Genomic DNA, 26,455 nt, shown 5'->3' on the forward strand with positions numbered 1-26,455 from the left:
CTGGTCACTCTGTCCTGAGGATCAGCAGTAGATGGGAAACCATTTCCATTCCTCATGTGTTATACAACAGCAACAAGAAGCTCCCCCCCACCCAAAAAAAAAGCCCAAAACCCCAGGCTACTGAAATCAAGGAAGCTTGGAGTAAAACAGGGCTAGATTTGTTCATAAAAGATCTTTGGTGGTCTGGTACTGAAAACAAATTCCTGACCTGAGCATGTCCTTAAAGGCAGCGGCTACATCTGACTTCTTAAGTCACTTGGCTTTGGTGAGTGGACCTTGCGGTATTGTAGCAGAAAGACAAACAGCTCTTGTAAGCCTAAAATCTGCTCACACCTGGCCTACACTGGGAAGCATAGGAATCTTCCAAGCAGATTTCAGCCCCAGTGTATATACATCTGTTTAGAAACGGCAGCATCACATATTGTAGGGATAGGGAACCAATTCTCTTGGGGACGCTGGCGTGCTAGTTACTCTCTTTAATACTACACACTTGTAGCACTTAGATACCATTTTTAGTCACTGCATCGCCCCAAGGAATCCCGGGATTTGGAGTTTAGCAAGGAATTGAGAAATCTCAGTCAAAGAGCTCTAGCACCTCATACAGCTATGAATCCCAGGATTCTTCATGATGCAGCAGACAGCACTTGAAGCAATGTTGAAGTGCTATAACTTGGACACAGAAGGAGAAAGGGTGAAAATAGGAGGAAGGACTATCAGCAATCTAAGATTGGCAGACAACACCATACTGCTAGTAGAAAACATCACAGAACTGGAATGGCTACTAAGGAAGATCAAAGAAGAAAGTGCAAAGGGAGGCTCACTGCTCAACATAAAGAAAACAAAAATAATGACCACAGAAGATCTACACAACTGCAGCCTAGAACACAAGGAAATTGAAATTGAGTTACCATATCTTGGAATAACGATTGATCAGAATAGGGACTGCAGGGCAGCTATGAAAGAACCAGAAGAGTTCCCAAAGAGTAAAGATATACAACTGAGCACAAAAGTTAGAATCACACAAGCCATTGTATTCCCTTTTGCCATGTATGGATGCGAGAGCTGGACAGCGAAGAAAGCGGATGAGAAGAGAATCAATTCGTTGGAGACGTGATGCTGGAGAAGAGTGCTGAGGATCCCATAGACAGCCAAAAAGACACACAAATGGTCCTAGAACAGATCGAGCCAGAAAGCCAAGATGAAAAGTCAAGGCTATCATACTTTGGCCACATCATGAGAAGGAATGCCTCATTGGAAAAGACAATATTGCTAGGAAAGGTGGAGGGAAGGAGAAAGAGGAAGGCTACATGTGAGATGGATGAACTCCATTAAGGAGACCATGGGTATACATTTATAGGACCTAAGTAGTAGGGGAGTATAGAGAGTCTGGAAATGTCTCATCCACAGGGTCACCATGAGTTGAGAGTGATTTGAAGGTGGTTAACAAAAACCACACATAACTGTGTAGTACAAGAGAGACCAAAGACAAAGCCTCACCAGTTGCTTTCATCTTATCTGGGCAAATGTAAGTTGAGGACATTCATTTGTGACCTGAGCCAGAGGATAAGGAGTGGTCTTTCACTGGTTGGTAGACGCACAAAAGGAAGAAGAGGAGGTTCTCCCTGGAAGGCTGGGTCAGAATAAATATGGTGGAACTGGGGTGGGGGAGATATTAGGTCAAGGTAGAATATCCTGGTGGCTCTGGAAAATTGTTAGGGAAGTGTCTCAGGATCCATGGTAACATACACTCATTCTTAACAGTACCAACAAGACTTGACAACCATATTGCTGAGTTGTTGCACTTTGGGCAAGCGGCCGACATAGTAGAGGATGGTCAAGGGCTCCAATTCATGAGGGACGCAGCAAGGAGCAGCCGAGGCTTCTGGATTCAGCTTGTTGTACAAAGGAAACACCTGGGAGAAAAGGTTGAAGAAAGAAACAGTGGATAACATCAATTGACCACTCCTCTTACTTGTTGAAACATTTGATCTCTTTAAAATGATTCTGCAGGGTTCCCTGTGTCTGGCTCTTATGCCTTAAGCACTTATGGGACCCCCTTAAACATTTATGAGGTCCCACCTCTCTATTTCCAGGATCAAGCCTACCATTAGGTTAGGGCTGGGCATATTTTTAATTTTGCTAGTTGTTTATGTCACAATTATTAAAATGTCATTCAGTGATATATTCAGTGAATTATGATTTATGGGTAACATTTGTAATCCATCTGAGGAAGCAGACTGAAGCCTACGAAAGCTCATGCTGCCAATTTCTTTCTTTCAGTTAGTCTCCAAGGTACTACAAGGTCTCTCCACATACTGATTCTACAGACTAACACGGCTATATCTTTGCATTACTACAAAAAAGATTACTAAGGATTCTTTATGGTATGGTATAAGACAAGGTCAATGCAGGGGTGACACCATGAGTTACTGCAGCGGGTGACACTAACCCTAGTGACACTACAAAGGGGAGAAACCATCTTAGGTGTCCCCTTCAGACATTCCTCCCTCCTTAGAAAAAGATAAAGCATCTGAAGCATGATGCACTTCATGGCCACTGGAGGGCATGTGAGGATTGCAGAGCTCTTCTTTACTGACTTTACGGATGGACGGAGGGCCACCTGCAGCTGGACTGGCCTCCCTGAGCGGTCAAGGCCTGAACTGAGTTTTGGACGATGGGCACTCTTAATATCAAGATTAATATCTTTCACTATTGATTGTAATTAAGGAGGGGATGAGGTTCCTCCTTTCAATAGCATCAGGAAAATGTTTAGGTGTTTAGGTCCACAACCCAGCTCAGGCCTTGACTACTCAGGGAGGCCAGTCCAGCTGCAGGTGGCCCTCCGTCCATCCGTCCTCCTTTGCTTCTGCATTCCTCTTCTTTTCTCCAGCATCAGCCCCTTTCACAAAAAGGCTGCATCCGCACTATAGAAATAAGGCACTTTGTCACCGCTTTAATCGCTCAGTGCTATGGAATCCTGGGATTTTACCTTTGGACACTTAGCCTTCTCTGCCAGAGAGCTCTCATGCCACAACAAACTACAAATCCTAGGATTCCATAGGATGGAACCAGGAGAGTTAAAGCGGTTTCGAAATGGATTATTTCTGTAGTGCAGATACAGCCTGAGTCGTCTGTAAAAGGATAGAAGCACCCAAGTCAAATTTTTATCCTTTTAAAATGGTTTTGCTTTTTTAAATATAAGCAGTTTGTTTTTCTGTCTAATCCTTATGTTTAGGTACTTTTTGTGTTCTCACAGCCATCAGGTGCCATCAGGAAACCTTTCTTTAGGATCAGAAATCCTGTTTGGGGTCCCTTCCAATTTGGGGGCCTTTCATCCTCCATTATGGGTTCCCAGAAGGCCTCCAACTGCCAACTGCCAAGCGCTGAGGCAGAGGTGGCCATCTTGTGTTCCGGAAGCCATTTAGTGTTCTGGAGGCCATTTTGTGTTCTGGTGGCTATTTTGTGCTGCTTGTGACTGTGGGGAATAATGTTCCAGAACCTTCTCTGAGGCCTCAGTTGAACAGAGGCTTCTCTTTCTCTCCTGAGGCTCCAGAGAGAGAAGGAGGCCAGGCTCCTTGGGCCAAAAGGAAAACAGTGTGTCCCTTTGTGCTTCTGGCCCTCCATTTTGGGGCGAAGGAAGGAAGGGGCCTGTGGGGTCAGAGGAAGGGAGGCAGGGAGGCAGACTCAGGGCCAGTGGGGAGGCTGGGCTTTGGGGGCTGGGAGAGAGAGGTGGGGAAAGAGACCCTCCCTTTCGGCAAGAGCTGGGGAGGGTCCCACCGGTCCTTGCCTCCCCCTGGACTCACTCCTGCCACTCATTCCTAGAATGGCTGGGACTCAGAGGAGTTTCCTAGGCATTGTCACCTTCTGCCCTCCATGGCCATTGGCACTGACCTTTCCCCATTGCCTTCCCTCCCTCAGCCCTGTGGACCTCCTCCTCCTTCGCACTCAGAGCAACCCTTCTCTACGGTTGAGGAGACGGCCTCTGACCCAGGGAAGCTCCGGCCATAAAGGACTGCAGGAGAGACCTTTCTGGAAGCGCAGGAATCAGGGTCTTTGTACTGAAAGTAGGTCTTTATTCCCTGAGCTGAAAGAAGACCTTTATTTAAATGTTTCAGTCCAGGATTGTATGGAAAGGTTGCAGCTGAGAGAGTTTCCAAATCCTGTACCATTTTAGTCGCTCTCCTTTGGACATGCTCCAGTTTCTCAAAATCCTTTTTTGCATTGTGGTGCCCAGAACTGGACGAAATATTCCAGGTAGGGCCTGACCAGAGCAGAAGAAAGTGGCACTATTACTTACGTTCATCTAGACACTATACTTCTATTAATGCAGCCCAAAATCTCTTCTCTGCAAGAATGCCATGGGGAACCTTGTCAAAGACCTTACTGTCATCCTTCGGACAGTGAGGGAGAGAATAGGCTGGCCCAGCTCCATCAGGGCTAGCCTGAAGAAAGAGGCTTCTCCCTCCATAACTGTCACCCTTCGGCCTGTGAGGGAGAGAATAGGCTGGCCCAGCTCCATCAGGGCTAGCCTAAAGATAAAGACTCCCCCCTCTATAACTGTCATCCTTCGGCCTGTGAGGGAGAGAATAGGCTGGCCCAGCTCCATCAGGGTTAGCCTGAAGAAAGAGGCTCCTCCCCATAACTGTCACCCTTTGGCCTGCGAGGGAGAAAATTAGGCTGGCCCAGCTCCATCAGGGCTAGCCTAAAGATAAAGGCTCCTCCCTCTATAACTGTCATCCTTCAGCCTGCGAGGGAGAGAATAGGCTGGCCCAGCTCCATCAGGGCTAGCCTGAAGAAAGAAGCTCCTCCCCCATGACTGTCATCCTTCAGCGTGTGAGGGGGTGAATAGGCTGGCCCAGCTCCATCAGGGTTAGCCTGAAGAAAGAGGCTCCTCCCCATAACTGTCACCCTTCGGCCTGCGAGAGAGAAAATTAGGCTGGCCCAGCTCCATCAGGGCTAGGCTGAAGAAAGAGGCTCCACCCTCCATAACTGTCATCTTTCGTCCTGCCAGGGAGAAAGTTAGTCTGTCCCAGCTCCATCAGGGCTAGGCTGAAGAAAGAGGCTCCTCCCTCCATAACTGTCATCTTTCGGTCTGCGAGGGAGGGAATTAGGCTGGACCAGCTCCACCAGGGCTAGGCTGAGGAAAGACGCTCCTCCCTCCATAACTGTCATCTTTCGGCCTGCGAGGGAGAGAATTAGTCTGGGCCAGCTCCATCAAGGCTAGGCTGAAGAAAGAGGCTCCTCCCTCCATAACTGTCATCTTTCGGCCTACGAGGAAGAAAATTAGGCTGGACCAGCTCCATCAGCGCGAGGCTGAAAAAAGAGGCTCCTCCCTCCATAACTGTCATCTTTCGGCCTGCGAGGGAGAGAATTAGGCTGGCCCAGCTCCATCAGGGCTAGGCTGAAGAAAGAGGCTCCTCCCTCCATAACTGTCATCTTTTGTCCTGTGAGGGAGAAAATTAGTCTGGCCCAGCTCCATCAGGGCAAGGCTGAAGAAGAAGAGCCCTCCCTCCATTCCATCTGCCTTGGTCCAGGCCTCAGAGGGAGAGAAGAACTGCTGGACCTGATCCCCTCCCCCCCCCTCACCATTTCTTCTCCTTTTGTGTCGTGTCTTTTTAGATTGTAAGCCTGAGGGCAGTGAACTGTCTATTATCCCGTCTGTTGTAAGTAGGGTTGCCACTTTCCCGGTTTGGGGCGGGTCTGCACAGTCCCGCCCCGGTTTGCCCTCGCCCCCGGTATTCCCCCCCCCCGGCGACAGACGCCAGGCAGGGAAAGGAGCCTCGCCTCAGTGAGGCCCGTTCCCTTCTTGGCCTCCTCCGCCGGCGACGGAGGCGCCCAGGCAGGGCCAAAGGGCCTCGCCTCAGCGAAGCCCCTTTCCCCTGCCTTGCCGCCTCCTCTCCCGGCGAGGGAGGCGGCCTGACAGGGCCAAAGGGCCTCGCATCAGCGAGGCCCCCTTTCCCTGCCTTGCCGCCTCCTCCGCCGGCAACGGAGGCGGCCAGGCAGGGGAAAGAGCCTTTCCTCTTCTTTCTCCTCCTCCTTCTGCCTCCTCTCCTCCTCCTCTTCTTCCTTTTCTTCTTGATCTTCTTCCTCCTCCTCTTCTTCTTACTCTCCTCCTCCTCTTCTTCCTCCTCTTCCTCCTTCTCCTCTTTTTCCTCCTCCTCTTCTTCTTCCTCCTCTCCTCCTCCTCCTCCTCCTTCTTCTTCATCTTCTTCCTCCTCCTCTTCTTCTCCACCTCATCCTCTTCTTCCTCTCTTCCTCCCCTTTTTCTTCCTCTACTTCCTCTTCTTCCTCCTCCTCCTTTCCCCCTCTTCCTCCTACTCTTCTTCATCCTTTTCTTCTTCTCCTCTTCCTCCTCCTCTGCTTCTTCCACTCTTCCTCCTCTTCTTCTGGTTTTTGGCCAGAAAGGGAAGCACATTTCTGCCATCTGTCTAGGAATAATGCCGAATGTCCTCCATTTTGATCATGCCTAAGAAACATGCATTTATATGAAAAAAAATTTAAAAATCATCAATTTTTTGTGTGTCCTCCATTCTAAAAAAATGTGCCCTAGATTTGAAAATTTTGTCCTACATTTGTCCCAGTTTGGAGGTCCTGACTTATGGCAACCCTAGTTGTAAGCCACCCGGATTCCCAGTGATTGGGCAGCATATAAAGAAATCCTATTATTATTATTATTATTATTATTATTATTATTATTGAAATCAAGATATATTATATCCACAGCATTCTCTTCATCTACCAAGATCAACTATTGAGATTAGATTTGTCTGTCATGACTTGTTTCTCTAAAACCCATGTTGACTTTTTGTGAATATGGCATTGCCTTCTAGATGTTCACAGAATCCCTGTTTAATGATCTACTCTAGAATCTTTCCATAAAGGAGGTCCTCCTCCTCCTCCTCCTCCTCCTCCTCTGCATGAAAGAGAAATAAAATTCTCAGCAGTGATTATGACACAGCATGGAAAAATTAGCATTCCTGCATTTAAAGTCTTTTTTAAATATAATTTTTATTGAATTTTATACAATGCATAATTCTGTATAAATATTTTCTACTTTCTGTTGCAACTTATCTGAATTTAAAGTCTGAGGAGACCTGAATCCTCTTGGTTAACCTTAGCGTAGACCCACTGAACCCATCATTGACTGGTGAGTCAATTCATAAGAGATTGAGTGAGTCTACTCTGATCAGCACTAAGTATAGGATAGGATACAGGCTACGATTTAACCATGCATGTGGCTAGAACAGGACATTCCCAAGCCAAGATGGCCAGGCAACAGTGTGGAAAATAGACACTCTCCACTTAGGCAGAGACAATTAAGAATTGTGGCTTCACTGGATGCAGAAGGCTGCCATGGGAATAGGGTATTTCCTTCCCATCAACTCAAACCTCTGGTGCCCCTCAATGCTGGGGGGAGGGCTGAATACCACAGAAGGGGGGCAACCAGAGAAGAGAGGGCTCCTTTCCTTCCCTACCTGATTGGGGGCCTCCCTGGGGGATGGAGGGCAACTGGTTTGGCCACTGGGAAAATGAGAGGCCATCAGGCCAGACAGCCTGACCCAGCAGAACTCTCTATTCTCTAGTATTGCTCCAGGTGGAATGAGGCTACAACTGGCCATTCACTGACACAGGTCCTCCCATAGAGTTGTGGAAGCCGTCCCGCATGGCCATTCCACGCCTGGTGAGAGTATTGGGTGTGAGGTATTGGAGAAGCATCCTGTTGTGTTTATGTAGCCAGAAGCAAAATGAAGAAATCTTCCTCTGAGGGCCACTGGGGAGGTCAGGAGGTTTCAACAAATGATGCACTCATTTCACATCTAGCTACAGGGACATAACCAGGGCTCTCTCCAATTCCTCATCTCCTAATCCCCCTCCACTCTAAGAAAGCATGGAGTATCTGTTGTGTAGGGGAGCTGCAGTGAATCTATGTTAGCTCCAGGGGGCTTTGTTTGGTGCAGAGGGAGGAAGGGGATGCCCACCTCTGCATCGGCGCAAAGGAGGCATATGTCACCTGCGTATGTCACCAGAAGGATCCTGATTTCTGTGCCTTTGATTGCTGCAGAGTTTCTTGCCAAGCCAATCCTAACTCTGGTCCCTTTCCTCAGGAACTTCATCTCAGCCTCCTTGTACACGGCTTTGGGGCTCTCTTGCTGGAAGTGATCCAAGTTCAGGGCCACCAGGACCCCTGCCCACCTGATGGCTGACACAGAGGCCAAGCGGAGGGAGCTGGGCTCCAACAGACAGAGGCTGCCCAAGTACAACAGCTCTTGGGTGAGTCACTATCCTATTAGCTTCATCTGTGTCACTGCTGGGCCAATTTATGAAAGGAAGCAAATAAAATACTGTCCGAGTTTGGCAGAGACAGTCCTGGTTAATCCTCTGCCACCCCATTATTTCATGGGCTTTTAAAATGTCCTGGTTTCTCTCTCCTCCTCCCACTTTCCCTTTTCTTCAGCTCATTTCAATTTCTGCATAAGGAGTGCCAAGGAGTTTCCACCCCATCAACTCAAAAGTGAGGAGAGGATAAGAAAGAAAGGGGCAGGAAGTTGCCCTTGCTACGAGTCTGAGGGAAAAGCAAACTGCTGTGTGCTTCCCTGCTTGTGTGATCTTCCTCATAAACAACTTTGACCGCCTTCACCACTTTTTGGTGTTGCTTGCCCACATGTGTCTTGTTTTTCCCATCTATGAAGTGTTGGGTGATATGGGAGAATGTATCTGAATATAAAGTGGGGGTGGCCCCATGGCCTTCAAACCCACAGTGCTTCTGAGAACTGCTTTTTAAAAATGACATTTGCCTCTGAAATGTGCCAAGAAATGTCTAAATGCACCATAATTTTTTGATGGCTAAATGTACTGTAAGTGTTGGGATAGTCAATATCCTAATCCATCATCAATATCCCAGCCATGGCCTAAAGTATATTGTTTATTATATTGCATATTATATTGAAAAGATTTAAGACAAATTGGATTTCAAAGGCAGTAGCTTTTTTCTTGCTAACAGAATTTAAAGTTTATTCCCTGGACTAAATTCTGAGGTGATCAAATAATGGTTGGGATGCATCATGTGCTCCCCCCCTTTTTATTAGTCATTCTCAGAATGAGGGCTATTTTCTATTACAGGTGACGTTTGCGGATGTGGCGGTATATTTCACTGAGGATGAATGGAAACTGCTGACTAAGAAGCAGAGACTTATGTACAATTATGTGATGATGGAGAATTACGAGAATGTGGCCTCTGTGGGTAAGGAAGCTGAATTCATTGATCTTCCTATAAAGACTGAGGGCCCTTTCATACTACATTATCATGGCACTATGATTCCACTTTAGAATCATAGAATCATAGAGCTGGAATAGACCACAAGGACCATCTGGTTCAATCCCTTGCCATGCAGGAAACACATTGAAAGCATCCCCGACAGATGGCCACCCAGCCTTTGTTTATAGACCTTCAAAGTCCTTTAAAGTCCTTCAAAGAAGGAGTACTTTAGAAATTCTCTGGCTTTTCTGCATGAACGAAGATTCAGGAAGGACTCATCCCATGCTTTCTACAAGCATGTTGATGACTAAAAAAATTTAATAATAATAATAATAATAATAATAATAACAACAACAACCATAATGAGATTGCACCACGTTCTGAGGGAGTATATTCCACTGTTGAATAGCTCTTACTGTCAGGAAGTTCCTCCTAATGTTTAGGTAGAACTTCTTTTCCTGTGGCTTGCGTCCATTGTTCCGTGTCCTTTGCTCTAGAGCAGCAGAAAGCAAGCTTGCTCCATCCTCAGTATCTCTTCAAATATTTGAACAGGGCTATCATATCCACTCTTAACCTTCTCTTCTCCAGGCTAAACATTCCCAGCTCCCTAAACCACTCCTCATAGGGTTTGATGGTTTCCAGATCCTTCACCATTTTCATTGCTCTCCAGCTTCTCAACATCCCTTTTAAAAATAAAATAATAAAATAAAAATTTTATTTCTATACCGCCCTTCCTATGATCAGGACGGTGTACAACCTTATACAATACATACAGTACAAATACGCATACAATAAAAGAAATTACATTAATAAAATTACATTAAAACCAATTCTGGCCAGCTTGCCACTGCTGACAGAGGGGGGGAGACTAACTGGAACCTATATCCGGGAATGCTAACTTGAACAAGAAGGTTTTTAATTCCTTCTTGAACTGGGCCAGGGAGGTAATTGTGCGGAGCTCTATGGGCAGCGAATTCCAGAGGGTCGGGGCCGAGATGGAAAAGGACCTCCTCGATGTGGAGGTTAATCTTGCCCCAGGGACCCTCAGTAGCTGCTGCCCAGATGTTCTGAGTGTGCGGGGCGGAATGTATGGGGAGAGGCGGTCCTCAAGGTATCCTGGACCCAAGCCATTTAGGGCTTTATAGGTAATAACCAACACCTTGTATTGCGCCCGGAAGCGAATAGGCAGCCAGTGTAGCTCTTTAAGCACTGGTGTTATGTGGCTGGCCCTGGATGTACCAGTGACCAGCCTGGCTGCCATATTCTGCACCAATTGTAGCTTCCGGGTATGGTACAAGGGTTGCCCCAAGTAGAGCGCGTTGCAGAAATCCAGTCGAGAGGTTACCAGAGCATGTACAACCGTTTCAAGGTCCCTCTGGCCCAGGTAGGGACGCAGCTGGCGAATCAGCCGAAGCTGATAACAGGTGCTCCCGCCCGTCGCATCCACCTGAGATGTAAGGTGGAGCGACGAGTCAAGGAGCACCCTCAGACTGCGTACCGAGTCCTTCACGGGAAGCGTGATCCCTTTCAGGACAGGTGGAACCACCGCCATCCCCGGGCCAGGAGAACCTATCACGAGCACCTCCGTTTTCTCTGGATTCAGATTGAGTCGGTTTTCCCTCATCCAGCCCATTACTGACTCCAGACAGGCCACGAGAGGAGAGATGCCATCCCCAGTCACTGCATCAGTCGGAGACATAGAGAAAACTATTTGGGTGTCTTCAGCGTAATGATAACCCCGCGCCCCATGTCTCCGGATGATCTCTCCCAGCGGTTTCATGTAAATGTTAAAAAGCATGGGAGACAGAATGGCTCCTTGAGGGACCCCAGATATAAGGGCCCTCTTATCAGAGCACACGTCTCCCAGCTGCACCATCTGGAACCTCCCAGAGAGGTAGGACCGGAACCACTGGAGCGCAGTGCCCCCGATTCCCACCTCTGCCAGGCGCTCCAGAAGGATACCATGGTCTATGGTATCGAAAGCCACTGAGATGTCCAAGAGCACCAACAAGGACATGCTTCCCCTGTCAATGCCCAGACGGAGATCATCGACCAAGGCGACCATGGCCATCTCAACCCCGTAACCCGCCCGAAAGCCGGTTTGAAATGGGTCCAGATAATCCGTTTCCTCCAAGATCGATTGAAGCTGGATTGCAACCGCCCTCTTGATCACCTTCCCCAAAAATGGCAGTAGCGAGACTGGCCGATAATTATTATGCATCAGGGGGTCGAGGGAGGGCTTTTTTAACAGCGGTTTTACAATGGCCAATTTTAAGCTGGATGGAAATTGCCCATCCCTCAAAGATGTGTTTATAATCCGGTGTAACAGCGAAGTTACCACCGGTCCCCCCTGAGCCTCTAGCCATGAGGGACAGGGATCGAGAGAGCAGGTTGTCTTCCGAACACTTCTAAGGATCTTGTCCACATCATCGGTACTAACCAACTCAAACTGATCCAGTTTAATAGAGTCCACGGAGGCTCTGGATGCCTCTTCTCTAGGTTCTGCGCTAATGCCGGCGTTGAGACCTTCGCTTATCCGAGAGGTTTTATCCGCGAAGAAGTTGTTAAATTGGTCACAGCAGGCCTTATAAGGTGCAAGGATCTGGTTCGGGGCAGGAGGGAGCTGAGTTAGCTCCCTGACTACCCTGAACAACTCTGCTGGACGCAACTCCGCGGACGCGACACGAGCACCATAGAACAAGTTCTTAGCTGCTCGTATCGCCTCTCCATAGTCCTCCAAAAGGCGGTCTAGGAGAGCCTTGTCGGCTAAGCGTAGGTGTTTCTGCCAGCGATGCTCTAGTCGTCGCAGAACCCGCTTCCTCGCCCGGAGATCTTCCGTGTACCAGGGCTTACGTTTGGAAGCAGGCCTGAGAGGGCGCTTGGGATCGATACTGTGTATAGCCCTAGAGAGACCGGTATCCCAGATACCAGTCAAGGCATCAACAGAATCGCCGTCATTTCCAACCATGTTCCCCTCTAGGGCTTCCTGGAACCTTTTGGGTTCCATCAGCCTTTGAGGGTGGACCATTCTAATAGGTCCACCATCCCCGGAGGGGATCTGGGTAGAAGCCTTGATTTTCGCCTCCACCAGGAAGTGATCTGTCCATGACAGGGCGGAAATATTAGTTATTTCCGCCCACGGATTTTCCGCATCCATACAAAAGACCAAATCAAGCGTATTACCCGCACAATGCGTTGGGCCCGAGACCAATTGGGACAGGCCCATGGCCGCCATGGTATCCATGAATTCCCGAGCCGCACCGGATGGAACATAGTTGGCTGCGAAGGTGATGTTGAAATCACCCAGGACAAGTAGCCTGGGTGTTTCCAGCATCAGCTCCGAGACCAACTGTGTCAGCTCGTTAAGGGAGTCTGTTAGCGCACAGGGTGGCCGATACACCAACAAAATCCCTAGACTGTCCCTGGCCTTTAGGGTCAAGTAGAATCATAGAATCATAGAATCATAGAATCGTAGAGTTGGAAGAGACCACTAGGGCCATCCAGTCCAACCCCCTGCCATGCAGGAAATCCAATTCAAAGCATCCCTGACAGATGGCCATCCAGCCTCTGTTTAAAGACCTCCAAGGAAGGAGACTCTATCACCCTCCGAGGGAGTGCATTCCACTGTCGAACAGCCCTTACTGTCAGGAAGTTCCTCCTAATGTTCAGGTGGAATCTCTTTTCCTGTAGCTTGCATCCATTGTTCCGGGTCCTGTTCTCTGGAGCAGCAGAAAACAAGCTTGCTCCCTCTTCAATATGACATCCTTTCAAATATTTAAACAGGGCTATCATATCACCTCTTAACCTTCTTTTCTCCAGGCTAAACATCCCCAGCTCCCTAAGTCGTTCCTCATAGGGCATGGTTTCCAGATCCTTCACCATTTTTGTCGCCCTCCTTTGGACACGCTCCAGTTTCTCAATGTCCTTTCTGAATTGTGGTGCCCAGAACTGGACACAATATTCTAGGTGGGGCCTGACCAGAGCAGAATACAGTGGCACTATTACTTCTCTTGATCTAGACACTATACTTCTATTGATGCAGCCTAAAATAGCATTGGCCTTTTTAGCTGCCGCATCACACTGTTCACTCATGTTCAACTTGTGGTCTACTTGGACTCCTAGATCCCTTTCACACGTTGTTTCATTCAGCCAGGTGTCACCCATCCTATATCTGTGCATTTTATTTTTCCGCCCTAAGTGCAATACCTTACATTTCTCTGTGTTGAATTTCATTTTGTTAGCTTTGGCCCAGCTTTCTAGTCTATTCAGGTCATTTTGAATCTTGATCCTGTCCTCTGGGGTATTAGCTATTCCCCCTAATTTGGTGTCATCTGCAAATTTGATAAGTATGCTCCCAATTCTGTCATCCAGGTCATTGATAAAGATGTTGAATAGACTGGGCCCAGGACAGAGCCCTGTGGGATACACTCGATAATGGATACACTCGATAATGGAAGTTTGACGGACATGGTTCCTGGTGAGAGACAAGGTGTTCTTATGTATCAAGGCAACACCCCCCCCCCCCCGCCCACCTAACCTGGTCTGGTCCTTCACCGAAAACCCGGCAGGGCGGGCCTGTGCCCACACAGCATCCCCCTCAGGCCCAAGCCAGGTTTCAGTAATGCAAGCCAGGTCACAATTACTGTCCTCCAACAGATCGTGGATGATGTGGGTCTTGTTGTTAATTGATCTGGCGTTGCACAGGAGCAGAGACAGGGTTTGTGGCACGGTTGGAATGACCCTCAGGTCCTCTTGGCTAGGAGGAGGACAGGAAGGAGAGATAGATATGACGCATCGATCTCGCCTTCCTCTGTAACGCAAGTCCATTCTCCTACCGCCATACCTCCCCCTGCCCCACACCACCTCAATGGGAGCTCCGCTCGAGCCGATGTTATCCTCTTCCTCCCCAGCCAAAGCATTCCCCGCATCCATATCCTCCCCCTCCCCCTACCAAACAACAGAGGGAACAGAGAAGTGACACAGCAGGCATTCTCTGTTCCGAAGCTGGCAAGGACACAATCCTCCTGCCCTCACGCCGCTGCACAGATGCGCAGCTACACAGTTGCGTAGCTGCGGAGTCCCCAATAAAAGCAGTCAGTGGGCGGCCTCCCCGGGCCGGTGTGCAGCTGCGCACCTCTAACAACCCAGAGAGAGCTGCCCGGCAGCAAACGCAGCTCCTGGCAAAGTCCGGTGGCAAAAGGAGGCGTAACGGAGGAGGAGACCAGGCAAGCTGGCTTTAAGCGTGCCACTGCCCCGACATGCCCCTCCCTCCGCCTTCCCCCCAGGTGTTCCAAGCTTCAGCTCAACCAGAGCCGCCGCGGATATGCTATGGAGGCAGGGAGTCCCCAACAAAAGCAGTCCGTGGGCGGCCTCCCCGGGCCGGTGCGCAGCTGCGCACCTCTAACAACCCAGGGAGAGCCGCCCGGCAGCAAACGCAGCTCCTGGCAAAGTCCAGTGGCAAAAGGAGAATTGTGGTGACCACATGTGGACACAGTATTCCAAGTGGGGGCCTGACCAAAGCAGAATAGAGTTGCACTATTACTTCCCTTCATCTATAACATAGAATCATAGAGTTGAAAGAACCTAGAAGGGCCATCCAGTCCAACCCCCTGCCATAACACTATACTCGCATTGATGTTGCCTAGGATCACATTGGCCTTTTTAGTTGCTGCATCACACTGTTGATCCCGGTTTGAGTTGTGGTCTACCAGGGCTCCTATATCCCTTTCACACATAGTTTAACTGTCATAGCAACTTTCTGTGAAATCTTGGAATTTGTAGTTTAGTGAGGCACTATTGCTTTCCACTATCTAAGGATTCTAAATATCCTATCCTAAACTGTCAATTCTAGGATTTTGAGGGAAGGAACCATGGAGAAAAATGTTTTTGGCTCCAAATGCTCCTCAGCCCATCCATGACCAAGTTTGCTGCCTTTTTTGGCCCCTTCTCCAGTGTTTTGAGACTGTGGAGAGGCTTGTGTAAAATGGCTCCCTTGGCCCTGCAATGTCTCAGAGAACAGGGGCAAAAGGCATGGAGTCGGATATTGAGGGGCAAAATATTATTTGTCTCCCCCCCCAGGGAATACCATGTGGGGGTGCTCCTGAGATCCCCTGGGGGGCAATGTGACCACACACCCCATCAACAACAGTAGTCCATCCCTGTCTTAGAGATGTCTTAAGGCTGTTTTAAGGCTGCTCTCTGGCACTTGACCTTCACCAAAATTGAAGTCCATGTCCCAATCCCCCTTGCTCTGCCTTTCCCAATGAGTTATTTGTATATTGATAATCCTGCCTTTCTCAACAAATGGGCTTCAGAGTGTCCCTTTTATGCATCACACACACTCTGTGGGTGTGTTTCTGTCTGTGATAGAGAGATGGAAGGAATGTGAAAAATAGAAAGGCAGGGAAGAGATGTTGAAGGTGAAATGGTAAAGCAGTGCAGATGGGCAAGTGGGAAGGTTGGAGAGCGGAGGGAGAAAGGGAAGGGGATCAGGCCTCTGTGAGCCAGGAGGGGAAGGCAGGAGCAAAGCCAGGATCGCCTAGCTCTGTGTGGACAGGAAGGGACCTCTGGGAAGGGCCAGGAGAGGGGCCTTGGGGATTGGGAGGCAGCCACCAACCTGACAGGTTTTAAGAACTGGATTGAGTGAACTTCTGAGAACCAACTCAAATCCTTGGGGGCATTCTCACTGGCTTAAACTCTGGGTTACAAATCGAATTCAAGGTATAGCGTTCCTATTAGAAAGCGAATTAACTCTAGAACAGTTCTAGATTAACCCGCAATCGTTCCCGCTAAGATCCGAATCTTAACCCAGGTTTTTATTTAATCCGTGTTAAGGGCTTATATACCGGGTTAAAAAAATGGAAGGGTCGAACCTTGATTCGGGACAGGAATCAGAGTATTTAAATAGGAATGATCAGCCTCTGAAATCGGGTAAACTGGATGGGAGCAGCAGAGCACGATGGGCTGGCTCGGGGGAGTCACCCTTTCTGTCCCCATCCGTCATCACCGTTGCCATCTTTGCTTCCCTCACCCCTTTGTCCTTGGCGGTCTTTCAATAAGAGATAAGGATTATCAATTTTTAAATTTTTTTAATTGTTTACAGGAGCTTAATCTCTTCAGCACTTTAAGCTCCTGAAGTCCCAGCCGCTCAAGCACCTGCATCAGTCAAAGGACTCTTAAAGGCTTCCCCCAGTGGATTGCAACCTCCCCTCTGTGTGAGGAGAGCCATTGAACACCATTTGTAACGGAGGAGAGGGTGGATGCACAGCAATCTGGGAGGAAATAGAGCCTTTCCTTCTCTCTTTCCCAAACGGAATCTGGGGAGACATAGGAAACCCTGTGTGTGTGTGTGTGTGTGTGTGTGTGTGTGTGTGTGTGTGTATTCCACTTCAACCCACTGCCTTCTTCTCCTTGATCCGATTTTCCAACCCTGGGCTTTGGATGCAGAGTCTCTAGCCACTTAAACCCACTGCCTTCTCCTCCTTGATCCGATTTTCCAAACACACACACACACACACACACACACAAAGAGAGAGAGAGAGAGAAAGGAGGAGGCTGGGTCCATAAGCCAGCCTGATTCCATGCCCTCCTTTCCCAAGGCACATCCTCCATTGCTCCCCCCTGTCCAGTAGGACTTCCAAAATGCCCTCTCTCTCCCTTTGCACAGTCCAAAACCACACACTCATTCACGCAGAGTCCATAAGCCAGGCTGCAAAGAGGAGGAGAGAGGCTGGGCCAGAGAGGTGTGTGTTTATCCCTTTAAGATGTCTCTCCCAGGGACAGCAAGGCAGCTTGTGTGTGTGTTTGCACGCATGTATATATACACATATGAATGTATATTTGTGTGTGTGTGTGTGTATTAAGGTGAATTATAAAGTAACAACTTTTTTAATTTATGAAAAAAAACCTCATCTGTAGTTCAAAACCCACTGTAGAAATACAGTGGAACCTCGCCATACGCGCGCCCGCCATACGCGGCCTTTAGCATACGCGCTCAAGCCGCGGCGCGCGCGTGGAGTGGAAGGGGCGGCGCGTCCCATTCAATTGAATGGGCGCGCACGCCTGTTGCGCCCCGCGCGCGCCCGCACTGCCGCGCACAAGCCCCATTGTTTACATAGCGGAAATCGCCATACGCGGCGGGATCCGGAACGGATCCCCCGCCTATGGCGAGGTTCCACTGTAATACAGTTTGAGACCACTTAACCTGCCCTGGCTCAGTACTAAGGAATTATGGGAACTGTTGTGTTTGTGAGACATTTATCCTCCTCTGCCAGAGAGTGCTGGTGCCATAATAAATTACCATTCCCAGGATTCCCTAGCACTGAGTTATGGCAGTTAATATGGGGAGACACAGAAGAGGACGAATAAGGCTCCTTCTTGTCTGCGGAGACACAACAGAAGAGCCTCGGATGCAGCCAAGCAGAAGTGCTTTGGGGAGGCAGTTTTCTCTCTCCCTCTCTTTTGTTATTCGTGGGGAAGGATGGTTGAGGGAGAGAGAAAACTGCCTGCCTCCCCAAAACACTTCTGCTTGGCTGCCTTGGAAGAAAGACCCCAGAGAGCCTGGGGGAAGTTCCTCCAGAGAGGCAGTCATCCTTCTGGCTTGGAGATTTGGGGAAAGATTTTTTGGAGAGGCAGCAACCAATGAAAATCGTCTGCATCCAAGGCTCTTCTGTTGCGTCTCCGCAGACAAGAAGGAGTCAGGTAGTGGGAATGCAGGTACAGGATACATCGGTGCATGTTACTCTGAATTATTGTGACGTCATGATGACGTCGCTTTGATTGACAGCCAAAACAAATGAATGTGAACTAAAAAGTAACAGAACCGGTTTAAATATACACCGATTCATCCATGAATGGGAACAAAACCAGGACAATTACAGCAAATCAAAATAAAATGTTAAGTAAATGGGAACGATGAAGATAAAGCGATTTGAAAAGCAGGATAAAACTCGCTGCATTTTAAGTTGCATTATAATGAACCGCTGTATTTAAAATCTTTGTAAATCGTAAGTGAGAATGCCCCCCACTTTTTTCAGACATATTTAGGGGTTCCATTTAGCAATTATGAGTAATATCTATGTAGGTAGGAAAGGGAGACACACAACCAGCTTGTTCTCTAATGTTTCTTTTCCTACCTGAGCTTGCTTAGTTTCATGGTTGATTCCAGAGGCTTTTTGTTACCCGAAATGCTGGAGTCTGGGAAGGACACCCACAAGTCCTATGCTTTTAGGGGAATTTAGTACTTAGCTGAAAAGAGAGATATAGTTTGGTTGGGGCAAGAGCGACCTCGGGATTCAGCCCAACTATACCAGGCCCAGAAGCACACAGAACTCTAAAGGCATTTGAAATAGGTTTTTGTTTTATTTAGGGGAAAAGCAAAATACACACACACACACGCATAAGCATTCACACACATGCACAAGAACGCGATAACAGGTGGGAGTGGTGAAGAGATGTAAGACTTTGATAATGGTAATACTTTAGCTATGCGGATCTGGATTCCAATTGCTGAGGGTCTGAAATGGGAAGAGAAGTCAGGAGCTCCTGCGACAAATGGGGTTGGCGAGTGCATTGAGATGCTTAGCCATGTAAACCAACAGACTGTCTGTAATTGGACTGATGTCAAAGAACAGTCAGTCAGGGCAGATATTCCTAAGATCCTATGATCCTATACTGTAATTGTTGCTTGGGGGCAGGATCAGATCCATAAATTAATACAGGTCTTATCTAGCCCAGGGGCTGGAGTTTTTCCACCTGAGATATTAATCATAAAATCGTAGAATCATCCAGTCCAACCCCCCTTCTGCCATGCAAGGACTCTCAATCAAAGCATCCCCAGCAGATGGCCATCCAACCTCTGCTTAAAGACCTCCAAAGAAGGAGATTCCACTACACTCCGAAGTAGAGTGTGTTCCACTGTCGAAAAGCCCTTACTGTCAGGAAGTTCCTCTTAATGTCGATGTGGAATCTATTTTTCTGTGACTTGCTTCCATTGTTCCGTGTTCTAGTCTCTGGAGCAGCAGAAAACAAGCTTGCTCCCTCCTCAATATGACATCCCTTCAAGTGTTTAAACAGGGCTATAATATCACTCTTAACCTTTTCTTCTCCAGGCTAAACATCCACAGCTCCTCGAGTCTCTCCTCACAGGGCTTCATGGTTTCCAGACCCTTCACCATTTCAGCCATCTTCCTTTGGACACTCACCAGCTTCTCAACATCCTTTTAAAATTGTGGTGCCTAGAACTGGAAACAATATTCCAGGCGGACTCTGACCAAAGCAGAATAGAGCGGCACTATTACTTCCCTTGATCTAGACACTATACTTCTATTGATGCAGCCGAAAATTGCATTGGCCTTTTTAGCTGCCGCATCACATTGTTGACTCATGTTCAACTTGCGGTCTACTTTGACTCCTAGATCCCTTTCACATGTAGTCTCGTTCGGCCAGGTGTCACCCATCCTATCTCTGTGCATTTCATTTTTCCGCCCTTCATTGCAGTACCTTACATTTCTCTGTGATGAAATTCATTTTGTTAGCATTCGCCCAGCTTTCTAATCTATTAAGGTCTTTCTGAAATTTGATCCAGTTCTCAGGGGTAGTAGCTACTCCTCCTCATTTGGTGCCATCTGCAAATAAGTATACCCCCAATTCTGTCATCCAAATCATTGATAAAGATGTTGAACAGCACTGGGCCCAGGACAGAACCCTGTGGGACCCCACTGGTCACTTCTCTCCAGGATGAAAAGGAGCCATTATTGAGCACCCTTTGGGTTCAGCCAGTCAACCAGTTACAAATCCCTGTAACCGAGTGTTCAAAAAGGTTTAATTAACTTATGAATATTTCCTGGGTTGAAGAATGGTCTGAAATGAATGTAGTCAGACAGAAATGATTAGCACACTGGCTCTCAGGTCCTTCTTGGCTCTGAATTTCGATTGTGTTCGAAAGCCAGTATACACTAGAGTCTGAGGGTGACGTTCCCAGATGCAGCTCAGCAATAACATAGCAGAATACGGAAGCAAATATTCAGCTATATAAATATTGGTAGTGCACTGACCACTTTTCACACTTAAAAATAAATCACAGACACAGTTGATTTCATCGAAATCCTTGGAGGTTCTCTATCTTGAGTTGCAAAATAATACTAATATTTGCAAGCTCTCCTCTCCGACTTCCATCAACTTCACCATCTCTTGTACACACAACTACAATCCAAACCACACCAATCCGCATGTGAGCTGCATACTGTTTTGGCTGTGAGTCATCTCCTGGTGCCAAACAGCATGAAGCATCCTCTGCAGTTAGCTTCCATCATGCCTTGGGCTCTGGATCAGGACTCTATGGCAGTCTCACAGGAAATTATGCCACCTGTCAATCAAAGTATTTTTGCACATGTTTAATGGAATATCCCCATTCTTTGCTAGCTCCTATAAGTAAGGATACAATTGTTCCATGTATTTAGGGGCATAAGCAGCAGGGTCATGCTTGGGTTATTCACCTTTCTTAATTTAATCTCTAATAAGGAGGGGTTAATGAGGGCTAAATCATGGGGTAACACCCTCCTCTCTTAACTCTGATTTTCAGTCTTATCTCTCATTGTCTTTCTTTACAGAAAAACATTTGAGTCATGAGAGAGTCCACACAGGAAAGAAGTCACATAAATGCCAGCATTGTAGGAAACGTTTTGCTTACAAGTCAATCCTTGTCATGCATCAAAGACACCACACTGGAGAGAAGCCACACAAATGCCAGCATTGTGGGAAATGTTTTTCTTCAAAGGCACACCTAGTGAGACATCAGAGAGACCACAAAGGAGAGAAGCCATACAAATGCCAGCGTTGTGGGAAATGTTTTTCTTCGAAGTCAGACCTAGTGATACATCAGAGAGTCCACAATGGAGAGAAGCCATACAAATGCCAGCATTGTGGGAAATGTTGTTCTCAGAAGCCAGACCTAGTGAAGCATCAGAGAGTCCACACAGGAGAGAAGCCATACAAATGCCAGCATTGTGGGAAATGTTTTTCTCAGAAGTCAAACCTAGTGAATCATCAGAGAGTCCACACAGGAGAAAAGCCATACAAATGCCAGCATTGTGGGAAATGTTTTCCTCGGAAGTCAAACCTAGTGAATCATCAGAGAGTCCACACAGGAGAAAAGCCATACAAATGCCAGCATTGTGGGAAATGTTTTTCTTTGAAGTCAGACCTAGTGAGACATCAGAGAGTCCACACAGGAGAGAAGCCACACAAATGCCAGCATTGTGGGAAATGTTTTTCTTCGAAGTCAGACCTAGTGAATCATCAGAGAGTCCACACAGGAGAGAAGCCATACAAATGCCAGCGTTGTGGGAAATGTTTTTCTTCGAAGTCAGACCTAGTGAAACATCAGAGAGTCCACACAGGAGAGAAGCCATACAAATGCCAGCGTTGTGGGAAATGTTTTTCTTGGAAGTCATACCTAGTGACACATCAAAGAGTCCACACAGGGGAGAAGCCGCACAAATGCCAGCATTGTGGGAAAGATTTTTCTTTGAAGTCAGAACTAGTGATACATCAGAGAGTCCACACAGGAGAAAAGCCATACAAATGCCAGCATTGTGGGAAATGTTTTTCTCAGAAGTCAAACCTAGTGAATCATCAGAGAGTCCACACAGGAGAAAAGCCATACAAATGCCAGCATTGTGGGAAATGTTTTTCTTTGAAGTCAGACCTAGTGAATCATCAGAGAGTCCACACAGGAGAAAAGCCATACAAATGCCAGCATTGTGGGAAATGTTTTTCTTTGAAGTCAGACCTAGTGAATCATCAGAGAGTCCACACAGGAGAAAAGCCACACAAATGCCAGCATTGTGGGAAATGTTTTTCTTCGAAGACAGACCTAGTGATACATCAGAGAGTCCACACAGGAGAGAAGCCACACAAATGCCAGCATTGTGGGAAATGTTTTTCTTCGAAGACAGACCTAGTGATACATCAGAGAGTCCACACAGGAGAGAAGCCACACAAATGCCAGCATTGTGGGAAATGTTTTTCTCAGAAGTCATACCTAGTGAGACATCAGAGAGTCCACACAGGACAGAAGCCATACAAATGCCAGCATTGTGGGAAATGTTTCACTCAGAAGTCAGTCCTAGTGATGCATCAGAGAGTCCACACAGGAGAGAAGCCATACAAATGCCAGCGTTGCGGGAAATGTTTTTCTTCGAAGTCAAACCTAGTGAAACATCAGAGAGTCCACACAGGAAAGAAGCCATACAAATGCCAGCGTTGTGGGAAATGTTTTTCTTCGAAGTCAGACCTAGTGACACATCAGAGAGTCCACACAGGAGAGAAGCCATACAAATGCCAGCGTTGTGGGAAATGTTTTTCTCAGAAGTCATACCTAGTGAGACATCAGAGAGTCCACACAGGAGAGAAGCCACACAAATCCCAGTAGTGAATGGATACTATTTTTTCAATAAGGATTACAAAAAATATATTTTCAATCCAGTGTTGCTAAGAAAAGGCCCTTGTGATTTTGCTTGTAAGATTTGTCTGTCCATATGTCTGATTATGTTTTAAGGTTGTATGTTGTCAAGTTGCGGTTTTCATTTCTAATTGTATAGATAATTACTATGGGTTGTATATTTGGTTGGGGATTGTGGGTCATGGTATAGGTTAGGTAGATGGGGGGCTGGGATTTGTTGCAGCTGGTTAGAATAGTTGTGGCCTTGTGATCTTATTTGTAAAATTTGTCTGTCAATATGTCTCTATGTTTTCAAGTTGGATTTTGTTAAGTTTAGGTTTTAATTGCCAATAGTATAGATAATTGCTTTGGGTTGTCAATTTGGCTGGGGATTGTGGGTTGTGGTATAGGTTAGGTAGATGGGAGGTTGGGATTTGTTGCAGCTGGATAGAATAGTTATGGGAATGATAGCTTTTGCAATGTGTGCGATGTTGGCTGAAGAAAGTTGGAGGCTGGTATTAACAGAAAGGGCTAGTTTCTGGGAATGACAAAGGGGGGATTTTTACCTGCGGGGCAGGGACTGTGGGAATTGGAGGTGGGGGCATGGTTTAGAAGAGGGTGGAGTTTTAGGTTTTGGGTTTTTAATGTATTGTTTGGATTGGAGTGGCAGTTCTGGCTTAAACGCTGAATTTCTGACTATGTGTTCTCAATAAAGTTCTTTGCTGTTTCAACACACTGGACTCTTTGATGGACAGAAGTTTTGCATTTGCACAAAACTGACCATTTCTTCTCTCTTCAGCCCTCAGCGCCATTCCCAGCCATAAGAACAGCAGAGGCAAACATACACACACACACGCGATATACACAGGGAGAGCTATATTTCCAAAGCAGAGCCTTCCTTTCCTGCCTTTCCCTCCTGAATCCAGCTCTGACCTTGGGCTCCATTGTGGTCTCCTCAAAGGAAGAAAGGAAGGGGAGGCCGCCAAACACCCGGCGCATACCTTCCTTTCCCGAAAAGGCCAGCAGCGGAATAAGCAGCAGCATCTAGGACCTGGCAATCCCTGTTTATGCTGAGGAGGGGTCTTTGGGGGCATCTGTGCATGCACAGTCTCAGCCCCTGAAGCCATGGCTGCCCTCACATTCTGTTCTGAGGGAGGGAGGGATGTGAGGAGAGCCCTTGTTCATTCAGAGGAATGGCTGAAGGGTCTTCTGAGGGCCCTTGGATGCTATAAGAAGGAAGGAAGCCCTTCTTCTCCATCCAAAGAAAGGCAAGGGGCCTGCCAGGCCTCCTCTCCCTCTTTCCTTCCCTGCCCCCTCCTCGGGGGATTCCTTGGGGCCCAGGTACTTGGGGGGGTTATTATGAGAAGAGAGGGCACGGGAGACCCTTGGAGAGAGGCATGTCCATGGAGGGGAGGGGGATCCAAAGGTAAAAAGGTCTTTCAGGAGCCCCCTCACTCCTGGAAAGTGGGGCAAAGGAGAGACCCTCCCTCTGAGGCCTCATTTGGGGAAGGGTTTTGTGCCAAATAGAAAGCATCACACAAGATAAGGTTCAGTAGCATTGGAAGCAACATTTGGGGGGGAGGGAATTTTCTCTGGAGTCCTGGTGGAGGGGGCTCTGTCTGGGGGGGAGAAAAGAACCAAAATCTAGGCCAAAGCCAAGAGGAGGGAGATGGAGGGAACCTCAAAACTCTGGCAATCTCCTGGCAACCTGGGAACTAGGCTTAGAGGCCCACAGGATCCAGATTGGGCACCCCCCTCAAATACCTACCTTCTCCTTCACAGCAACCCTGCAGAGGAGGACCAACAGAGGCCTGTTACAGACATAAAACCCAATTAAACAAACTCTCCACAGAATTAAAACCACTAAAACAAATCAACAAAAAGGGTAAAGATACCCCAACAATAACCTTCCCTTATAGTTCTTTGCATTTGTCATCTTTTTCTCCCTTAATCTAATTTTCCACAGAAGGACAAAGGCAGGAACAGAAGAAGTCCTCCTGAGGACACTCTGAGGGGCCATCATTGGCTGGAATCCCAATCCCTCAATCCATCCCTGGCCCTGATTGCCTGGAATACCAGTCCCTCCCTCCATCCCTGGCTCTGGTTGGCTGGAATCCCAGTCCTTCCCTCCATCCCTGGCTCTGGTTGGCTGGAATCCCAGTCCCATCCCTGGCCCTGATTGGCTGGGAGGGGAAGCAAGGGCAAGATGGCAGGAACCACGGATCAACTAATCACTGAAAGACAGAGGATTGTACATAACTGACCCTCATTGCATCCCAGTCTCTCAAATTCCCAATGGCTCCTCTTCAAAAATGGAGGGCTGAACATTTACTGTCCCAAGGTCTTCTTTCCTCCATTTTTTTCCTCAAAGGAGGAACTGAGGGTAGTTTCTCCTCTCTTCCTTCCTTTGGAGGCCATCTTGGTTCTTTGCACACCTGCAGAAAGTACAAATGGAGGTGTTTTACATGTGCAACACTTATGCAGTCTTCCATGGACCACCAAAGATAGAATTCAATGGCTCTCAGAGCAAATAAATCGAGTGTATCGGACTTTAGGCATAGCTCTAAAATCCCACTCCCAGAATTCCATGCTCTCACTACCCCCAGCAGACCCCTCCAGAGACCGGGAGAAGGAGCAATGGGTGCAAACTCCAGGAAAAGAGACCCCCTCAACCCCTTCCCCCATCTTCCCATTTAATGTCCCTTCCAGGCCTCTTTGCTGACACTTTCCAGAGAGGGAGATGAGTTTGTTCAATTCAGTTTTAATTCTATTTTAATGTCTACTTTTTATGTTTTTATTCAATTTTTCTTATTTAGTTGTTATTTAATTCTATTTTTATTTCTATTCATTATTATTAATATAGTTATAATTATTAGTTTCTTCTAAACTACAGAGCCTTATGAAAACTCAAAGACTAAAAGAGGTCCAAAAGACACTGCAGAAATAACCCATTTTGGGACTGGTTTAATTGCCCTGCGACATGATATGACTCATTGAAAGAAAGATGATGGTCTGAAAGGTGGAAGGCAGCAGGAAAAGAGAAAGAGTGCACTCCAGGTGGACTCAGTCAACAAAGCCAAAATGTTGGGCTTGCAAGACCTTGTTCAGCCAGTGAAAAGCAAGGCATTTTGGAGGTCCCTCCTTCTTAGGGTTGCTCTAGAGCAGGCCTGCAAAGCATATGGCCCACGGGCCGCATAAGGCCCACCAAAGGATTCCAGGTGGCCTGCAAAGATTTGGAGGATGTTGGTGGCTATGGTCAAGGCTGCATGTTGTGCAGACCTGCACCAAGCCCCATAACCCTTGCAAAACAGACCCCAGTGGCCATTTTCTTCCCACCCTCGCTCCCTCCCTCTGCCTGCCTCGCGCTCCTCCTCCTCCTCCTCCTCAGACCCTGCCCCCAAGCCTTCAGACTCCCATGGGGCTCTGAAGCTTTCTCCCTCTCCCTCCTGAGTCCCTGGGGCTTCTGCCCCATGGGACTCTGAGGCCCCCTCCCACACACTCCCCCCACATGCACACTGCCTCCTGAGTCCTGGGAGGGGGGACTTATGCCAGGGAATTCAGCCCTGGTCTCCAGAGTCCTAGTCCAATGCTCAAATCACTGTGCCACACTGGCTGGCCCCACAGGAAAGTAGCATACAGTTGGAGTAGTGGGGCACCTCCCTCTATTCCTTTTCCCTCTCCTTTACTCTGAAGGCCTGGGGGTGGGAAGCAGCGGTGCCTTTGGAGTCCCACCAGGCAGCAGCTATGTGGGGCTCTGA

At 47.7% G+C, this 26,455-nt stretch overlaps 1 protein-coding gene across 1 annotated transcript; it reads left to right on the forward strand.

Moving 5' to 3' along the window:
• The first annotated feature begins 3,892 nt into the window (after positions 1 to 3,892).
• Positions 3,893 to 26,455, forward strand: LOC149301557 (uncharacterized). The gene is made up of 5 exons (XM_089484238.1): positions 3,893 to 4,064; positions 8,106 to 8,271; positions 9,121 to 9,241; positions 20,866 to 21,597; positions 26,391 to 26,455. The coding sequence occupies exons 2-5, from the start codon at positions 8,197 to 8,199 to the stop codon at positions 26,453 to 26,455; spliced, it is 993 nt and encodes a 330-aa protein (XP_089340364.1). The 5' UTR covers positions 3,893 to 4,064; positions 8,106 to 8,196.

The sequence above is a fragment of the Sceloporus occidentalis genome, unplaced genomic scaffold (genome assembly GCF_023333645.1).
Source record: "Sceloporus occidentalis isolate IW3139 unplaced genomic scaffold, rSceOcc1.0.p SCAF_21, whole genome shotgun sequence".
In the NCBI taxonomy this organism is placed as follows: Eukaryota; Metazoa; Chordata; class Lepidosauria; order Squamata; family Phrynosomatidae; genus Sceloporus; species Sceloporus occidentalis.